Source organism: Chrysochloris asiatica, unplaced genomic scaffold (assembly GCF_000296735.1).
Source record: "Chrysochloris asiatica unplaced genomic scaffold, ChrAsi1.0 scaffold00054, whole genome shotgun sequence".
In the NCBI taxonomy this organism is placed as follows: domain Eukaryota; kingdom Metazoa; phylum Chordata; class Mammalia; order Afrosoricida; family Chrysochloridae; genus Chrysochloris; species Chrysochloris asiatica.
This window is the reverse complement of record NW_006408572.1, coordinates 577,103-586,086: the sequence shown is the minus strand read 5'-3', so window position 1 is coordinate 586,086 and position 8,984 is coordinate 577,103. Positions and strand designations below refer to the sequence as shown.

The following is an 8,984-nucleotide window of genomic DNA, read 5'->3' as shown; positions in this document are numbered from 1 at the left end:
ATGAACAGGTTCCACACAACACAGGATTCTTGGGACATGTGCACATAAATTGTGGAGCATTTACAGATGAAATTACCTGGAGTAGCCGCCCTTCAATGTACTGTTACATGTGGCTAATGGAACAGATCTCATTGAAGATTGAGTAGTGGCCTCACTCAGTAATTCTGATTCAATGAGGACTAGTTGGGGGGGTGGCACTAGTTATGAGTTTTTTTTGTCATGGTAGAACTGAAATTTCATTTTCTTGTGGTAGCAAATATCAATTCAGTGGAAGAAAAAAAAACAAAAAAAATCAAAACAATGACTGTCAAAAAAAAAAAAAAAGTCCATCGTTCTTGACGTTTTTTGAGTGACCGTTAAGTCTAGTGTGCTCACAATCAAAACTCATTTTGTTTCTTCAGTGTCTGTCCTCTGTTGACATGCTGAAGTTGGCTTGTCAGCTACTCAAAGAATTTGTGAAAGATGGAAGTTTCCTTGAATACCTAAGGAACTGGGGATACAGAGTAGTCTACAGAATAGACATTATCAAGAACCCACTTATGATTTCTTGCCATGTGCGTAAAATAAAATGAATGACAAGAACAATTTTTCATAACCCAATCTGGTGGCGGAATGAAAAGCAGACATTGAACTACAGAAGTCTGGTTTTCTGAAGTCCACCTGCAAGACTCAGTGTGTCATAAGGCTTCAGCATTACCACGGAGGCAGAGAAACTGTTTCTGATTGGTTTACTGACATCCTGGAGAGATAAAAGGAAATGAAAACACATTTTTTAAAAACTAAAAATGGGGAAACGTGTGTTAGAAAAGATAGTCCAGGAAACCGTGGCTTCAGCTCAACCTGACCACGTCAGAGTCCATCACTATCAGTCCTGACTTCATTCTGTTGGCTCGGCCAACTAACAGGACAGCCGGCTTCTCCCTCCCGTCTTCATTCCCAGATCAGGATGTGAAAGCAGTGGTTGCCAAGAGTCCTGGAGATGTCCCATCAATGGAAAGCATACAGCAGCAACAGGATGGTACAGACACCAATAACACCACCCAGGATGAGTGAGTCTCGCCGCTTCCTAAGGTTGATTCGCTGGATCAGGCTGTTCACAGCAGGAAAACGATCTTTGGGAATCTTTATTAAGGTCATATTTGGAAGAAATCACTTTAGGGAGAGAAGCCACCGGGGGTGGGGTGGGGTAGGGTGGATACACTGGAGTCTAGAAATAGTAAGTGATGAGAAGCAAAGAAAATCATACTGCAGGAGTCTTCAGCAAAGACAAAGTGGGCTTACCCTACTGCTCAACATCCCAAACAGATTCAAGTCTTTCTGCCTTATGGACAGCACATCAGTAAGAGGTGCTTACTCTTTCTCCCTTGAGACTGAGGAACTTTGGCTGAAGATTCTAAAGAAGCATCTGACCCTCTCTCCCGGGGGGGTTTGTCTGGATTCAGGCAGTGGGTGGGAAGCAACTCTAGAGTCTATGTAATTGGCCACTGGTGAATTATTTAAAATTTTTATTTTGCTTTGCAGTCATTAGGCAGGATTTGGTAGGAAAATGTGTAAAACTAACATAATACTTAAAAGCAAAACACAAAAACATATAACTAAAAGGATAGGAAATTCTTAGCTTTGGGGTTTTTTATAAGACAGCTTTCTTTACTTAGTACTTTGTAATAACTACAGACTCTCACTTGCTTGTATGCTATAGACCAGAACCCGTGCTGTGCTTCCTCTATTATTTTATATTTCTGTTAACAGTTTCTAACAACCCACATGCAAGTGCATCCTCTTTGTTGAGAGGTCAAGTCAGAAAAACCAATTACAAAATAAAACACCTAAGATGAGGTAGAATTTGAATTGTCAATTCAATTTCCTGTAACAAGGACTGTATTTTTTTTGTCTGATTATATATTCTATATATTGTACGATTAAAGTCATGTCTTCTAATCTTGGTTTTCCCTGTGTCTAGAACAGAGTTTTACACATCCTAGGCTTTAATATGCTTCTTGAATAAACTAATTAATGAAAACTGAAACAGAACCATTTGCAGAAACAGTTTTTAAAAAGTACAAGAATAAGAAGCACTTATCACAGCTGATTTGCACCTGACACTATGCTAGGCTCTGGGACACTGTTTTGCTATAAGAGAACTTAGAATTTAGGAGAGACAGGCTTGACCACAGACACACAATAAAAAGTTCAAATGCCCTGGTAGGAATATGAACACCACAGAGTAGAGACCACAAAGAGCAGTGGTGACAAATTCCAATGGACAACTGGACAATTGGGAAAGAATGCAATCAGTAAACAATCCAGCTATCGATTGAAAAGTTTCTTCTAAATAAAAATTCTTTTGTAATCATTAGGTAGCTTCTAAGGAGTTCCGGTGGCACAGTGGCTAAGTGCTTAGCTGCTAACTGAAAGGTCAGTGGTTCAAATCCATCAGCTTTTCTGTAGGAAAAGCTATGGCAGTGTGCTTCCGTAAAATTGACAACCTCATAAACCCTATGGGGCAGTTCTACTCTGTCCTATAGTGTCTCTGTGAGTCAAAATAGACTCGACAGCACACAACAACAAGAGCTTCTGCTCTTGCTGGCAACCAAATTCATCATATTTAAGGAAGACAGCATGACTTCATGTTAAAAGCAACAGGAACTTCAAATTTATATCTCCAAAAATGCTAGCTGTGGACCTAAGCCAACCCACTTCTCTGAGTCGAATTTTTCATTTACAAAACAGTACTACTTTCTACATTTCCCCTCTTTCTGGCAATGATAAAATGCAATAATGTATGCAAAAGTACTGTGGAAACTATATGTTGTTGTTAAATACCATTGAGTCAGTTCAGACTTAGTGATACTCTATAGGGTTTCCTAAGAGCAGTTGGTGGGTTTGAACCACCGACCTTGTGGTTAGCAGGGCAGTGCTTCTCCTAAGGTACCACCACCAGGGTTATGTAACAGAAATGTGGCTTTATGTGCAGTGTTATATTTAGAATGACAAAGCATGAGCCAAATTCAGAGAAAACTGGTAAATACCAACAGTTTCAGGATATTCATCTCCTTAGGCAAATAAGGTATCAAACTAAGAGTGATCTGATATGATACAGAACCAGAAGATAATTTTTGAAAATTATAGTCTTCCTTATGCAGCTGGAGAGGAAGCTTTTTTCCTAGAAAATGCTCAACTTCTTCTCAGAAAGTAACAGACTATCAGTGTTCCCACTGGGTTTCCTAAAGGTATTTCACTCTGAGGAACTAAAAAGGGAGCGGTCACAGCAACCAAGCAGAGAATATTTTAGAAGTCGGCTGGTGCAGAGTAAGTGACACTGAACACACTTCTCTCAGTAGTTATTAACTCATCGACTTACGACAGATTCTCTCCTTCCCTCCCCCTCTAAACATCTGCCTCTTACTTAGTCCCTAAACTGAAAAAATCAGAAAGCACACAATTTATAATGTGTAGACAAAAAGAATGTATAATATGAAGCTCTAACATGCATTCAACAGCTTTTAAAATGCACAGTAACTTGTACATAATAATTTAAAAATTCACATTATAATTTCTTCTAAATCTACTATTTGGTTACCAAGTATTATACATCTGGTGTTCAAGTATTTAGAAATGGTACTAAACATCATGAATGTCCTCAAACTAGGAGTGTAAATTCTACTCCTATTATGTGGTTACTGACGGCTTCTAGGGATTATTGCAATCTGCTGAAAAAGGCACACATACAGATTTTTTTTTCCTCCCTTAACACCCCCAAGACCTCATACTTTCCGAAAGGATACTGGCCAAAGTGTTCATTTTGCTCTGAATGGACTTCAATAATCCTCTTTGTGAAGTCATGTTTTCTTTTGTTGCCATAGCAATGCTGCAAGGAGAAAAAGAGCTGATTAAAATGGCATTGCAGATGGTCCTGCAGGGATCTATCGTGCCATTACAAGCGAGCAGACAATTAAGGTGAGCAGCACAATCTTGTAAAACACTGGATAGAAAAATGTAAATGACCAAAAATAATCACTTCTCAAGCACCCTTCCATTGCTCTTTTATGTCAATCCTGAAGGACCACTCCACTCCACTGCTGTTCTCTGATATCTTTTTGTAAGCCAGTTCTCATGACTGTTTTTTCAAAATAACAAATGAAATAACACATTACAAACAAATCACTAATTACAAGACTTTCTTAAAAAGGTTTTAAAAGGGGTGGGCTACTAACATGTCTGTAGTCAGGAAAAGCTGTTGAGAGGGCAGTAGGGGATTACAATCATATGACTAGAACCAAAAGTATATCCAGCCCTCATTGTATGAAAAGATTATGTTCCAAAATTTTATTTGAGAAACAACTGGGCAGACTTTGGGACACACACTCAAGATTGAGCTCAGTTTCCAAGCCAGTGATAAAGGTCACAGACTTATTAAACACAACTGAAAGAAGGGAATAAGACATTCTTTGTAGAGTACAATCTCTTACATTTGATGACACTGATGTCCTGTATAAAAGAATTTTGTTATTACTTCTGAAATTACTGCTTTTCCATAGGTTTATCTGGACATCAAAATCCCAGTGAGCAGGGATTTTGATGTGTCCATTTCTGTAATACACAGAAAATACTTTAGATGTTGTCATTATAAAAAGCAATAGTAAAAAAAAAAAAAATAACAAAAACTATTCAGTAATTCTGAAAACATCCAAAATATACAAAAAAAAGGCAACAGAGACAAATTCTGGGAAGATGGTGGTCAGAATAGATTTCTGACCTCATCTTTGGTCTATTTCCCTCCATAAGACCAAAGACAAGCATGCTGGGAAGAGTCTATCTGAAGCCCCAAATTCTTTCTGGAGATTCTCAAGGAAAAAAGCCAGGTGGAAGGCTATACTCTAAAAAGAATTAGTAGCTAATGGCAGGGAAACCTAGATTTTTTGTGTGTGTGAATTTTTTTTATTGTGGATTGAGTGAAAGTTTACAGAGCAGATCATCAGCTTTACATTTTACAGGACAAAGTTCAGAAGGATCGGGAAGGAGAGCGGAACAGAAATAAACATCCCAGGGCGGGAATGAGATCACTATTGTTACATGGAGGGGACTGCAAGCATATGCTTTGTTTCATCTCAGTGATTACAATTCCCTCCATGTAACAACAGTGATCTCACTTCCTTGCTGTGATGTTTATTTCCATTCCACTCTCTCTTCCCAATCCTTCTGAACTTTGTCCTTAGGCCAATGTTGCCCTTTTGATCTTGAAAGGTTGACATTCCATGGTAAACATAGCTTCCTAGTGTTGTTCTTTCCCTTATATACCTATCTATTACATGGCTGAAAATTGGACCACAAGGGTCAGTTCTGTTTCAGACCTGAAGAATGGCCAAGGGCCAAGGTGTCCTGTTCCTCCAGCCTCTTTATGACCAATAAGCCTGGTCTTTTTATTTTGAGTTTTCTTGCACATTTTCTAATGGGATCCCTTTCAGAGAAGTGGGCAGTGGTAGCCAGGCACCATCTAGTTCTTCTGGTCTCAGAGTCGTGGAGATTGATGTTCACATGGTCCAGTAGTCCACTGGACTGATTCCAAACATCTTCAATTGTCATCACTTTTCTTTTCTCTGCACATGGAGAGACCAATAGTAGCACCCTGAATGGCCACTCATGAGCTTTTAAGAATCTTATTGCTTACTCTCCCAAGTAGAATGTAGAACACTGGGAGACTAGATTTTCCTTCAGCTGGTTTCACTGCTTCCTGAGGAGCCCAAATGGTAGAAGACCATGCACATGCATGTGAAGAGACTGATGAACTGAACCGCTCTCAGCTCCTACAGCTGGAAGAGATAACTACTCAGCTCCAGTGAGACCAGTGAGCAAAGACCTAACAATCCATCAGCTGGTGCGATGCTCAGCCCCTCAGAGGGAAAACTGCTTGGTTAGCCACTGATCAAAAGTCTCTAAACCTGTGAGCTGAGAGAATACATTTTTGGACAACAGGGTGGCAGAAAATAAACCAGCATGTGTCCTACTGGGATGAAATACTAGAGAAAGTACAAAGAAATGAGAAATTACTCAAAACTGAAATTTAAAGATTTGAGAAGGCAGAGAAGAAGCAAAAATGTGTAAGGAGATAAATCAAAGGATATTTATTTAAACAGTGCTTGGATTAGTGAAATTAAAAAACAAAACAAAACAAAACTTTACCCCACCTAAAGACTATGGCCCTTAGACACCCTTCAAGCCTGGAACGAACTCAGATCTGTGGCTTAACGTTCATATGACAGACATGAATATAAGGTGAATAATATAATGCCAGAGAGGTACACACTTATTAGAACTATCAACCATACAAGATCAAAAGGGCAGCATTTTCCCTGGGATAAAACTCAGAAGATAGGAAGGGGTAGGAAATAAGGGTGATGGGAAATAGTAAACACACGGAGGAAGTGGAAAGAGTGCTGTTACATTATGGGGATTACAATCATTATCACAAGACAAAATGTTTATGTTTTGTTGAATGGAAAATCAATTTCTCTGAATACTTTCACCCGAATCACAAACAAAAAACAACCTCCACACAGGCATAAAAAGAAAATTGGAAACAATAATGGAGTGGTTTAATAGATTATAGCATAAACAAAGTATGGACTAATATATGGTCATTAAAAAGTGTGTATCTCTATCAGTTTGAAAAGATCTCTATGATATATTAAGTGACAAAGAAAGTCATAGAATGTGTACAGCATACATTCCTTTTAAAGAAACAAACACAATATCTTTGTGTGTGTGTTTCTACTATAACACGTTTATAATCGTGTTATAATAAGAACAGTGTACTTCGTTTCTCATACTTTGGACATTTTGTCAGGAGGGAACAGTCGCTGGAGAAGGATGTCATGCTTGGTAAGATGGAGGGTCAGAGAAAAAGAGGAAGACCCTCAACAAGATGGATTGGCCAGGTGGCAGCATTGATGGATTCAAATATGGCAGCGGTAGTGAGGTTGGCCCGGGATCAGACATTGTTTCATTCTGCTGTGCGTGGGGTCGCTATGAGTCGGTTCCGACTCGATGGCACCTATAAAAAGTTACAACAACTTTTATAAAACAAAAGTATCTAATAAAGAGAGAACTTCCAGTAATATGGTGGACTAGTTAGAAGCACTACATGGACCCTCTACACCAAAGATACGAGAGAGACCAAATAGACAGATGAAAATCCAGGAACCCTGAACTTCAGAAGAAAGGTTAGAGAAGTATACTGAGTGCTTGTTGCTGGGAGGAGAAGCTGAACTGGAACAGCGAGAAAGAGAGACTGGTGAACAGTTGACCAGATGTGGTACAACCAGCTTGAACCTCTGTGAGCAGCTTTGACAACAGAAAGTGGTCTGGCAGAGCAGAGTCACACAGGCAACTGGAAAGGCGTGGTTCCTTCTTTTTCCCCTCGCTCCCCTGCTGCCCAGAGGTGTGGCCAGCTCCCACGCTCATCTACCCCAAGCATAGCCCTGCTCTCTGAGAGTTTGGAGCCATGCCAGTGTGAAGCAAGGGCCAGCTGCAACCCTTTGGTGTGCCATTTTGGTGCCTGGATATAGGTGAGCTTAGCTTGGGGCCTACAGAACCTACAGAGCCATCAGACCAACATTCAACCAGTCACCCTACACCCAGCTGCTTTGTGGTCTTAACAGGCTCTATCCATTAAGGGCTCCATAAACCACTTTTGGACTGAGTGCCCTGAACATAGATAACACTTAGCCCAATAGGAACTCCATCTAGGGCCAGGGACTCTGTTGCCATATCCCTCCCACACCCACCTTGTGAAGATCTTTGGCTGGCAGGAACCCCCAAAGTTTTTGCTTCACCAGATCCTAAGAGCACATAAGTATACAATCATCAATTAAATACAAATATGAAAACACCATACTGTCCCCAGAGAAAAAGTCAATTTCAGCTCCAACGAAGAAACAAGAAAGAATGGCACAAACAAATGACCACAATGAAGATCTAAAAACGGTTTCTGAGAAATAAGCACAATGGAACTAACTGAAAAATAGTTAAAAAGAACTATATTTAGGTATCTACAAAGTATTAACAAGATCGAGGAAAGCAAGAACACAGAAAAAACTTTAGAAGAATTCAGGAAAACACTACAAGAACAAACGGACAAAATATATGCAAACTTTGAAACCATACAAATCAAGCAATTAGAAATCCAAAAGATTAATATTAAGACTTCAGAAATGGACAATACATTTAAAGGACAAAGGGGTAGATTTGAAGTAATGGAAGTCCAAATTGGTGAGTTTGAAGATAAATCTCTCAATACTAGTATACTAGAAAAACAATCAGAAAACAGAATGAAAAAAATCAGAAGAAAGTGTAATAGTTATGTGGGAAACAATGAAGAGGAATAACTTATGGGTGATTAGAATTCCAGAACAGAAAGAGACAATAAAAGGCACAAAGAAAACTGTCGAAGTGTTCTTGGGAGCAAACTTCCCTGACACATCATGAAAGTCGAGAAGTTATGCTTACAAGAAGCTGAACAAACCCAAACAGGATAGAGCCCAAAAGAAAATCACCAAGAAATATAATTAAAATTTCCAAAGCCAAAGTCAAGGAAAGAATCCTGAGAGCAGCTCAGGAAAAATGATAAGTTACCTATAAAGGAGAACCAATTAGACTAACTCAGCAGAGACCCTGCAGGCAAGAAGAAAATGAGATGGCATATACACAACTGTGAAAGAAAGAAAGAAAAAATGCCAACCAAGAATCACTTGCCCAAGAAGTGACTGGCTTACAAGCTTTCAAGAGGGAACCTGGTGCTAGGGAGCATGGCGGAAGGCAGAACCTCCAGTAGGTACTATTCAATCTGTCTGGGCGGAGCTGATGAAAGGAGATAGAGATGGGTAACTTGTGATACTGCAGTGAATAATGCTTATCAGGACAGACTATGAGGGTTGGAAATGCAAAGGTAGAAGTTTTGTAACAAGGAAGGGAGTGATTAATTCTCC

General features: G+C 39.5%; 1 protein-coding gene across 4 annotated transcripts in view; it reads right to left on the bottom strand.

The window, feature by feature from the left end:
* Positions 1–790: 790 nt before the first annotated feature.
* GOSR1 (golgi SNAP receptor complex member 1) overlaps positions 791–8,984 on the bottom strand; it is a 59,867-nt gene continuing 51,673 nt past the window's right edge. For 2 of the 4 annotated variants that reach the window (XM_006863202.1, XM_006863205.1), the window contains exons 8-9: positions 3,786–3,868; positions 791–1,112 (exon numbers count right to left, since the gene is read on the bottom strand). In XM_006863202.1, coding sequence (XP_006863264.1) covers positions 988–1,112; positions 3,786–3,868 — 208 coding nt within the window. In that variant the 3' untranslated portion in view covers positions 791–987. The remainder of the gene's footprint in view (positions 1,113–3,785; positions 3,869–8,984) is intronic. The other 2 variants (XM_006863204.1, XM_006863203.1) reach the window with 1 other exon arrangement.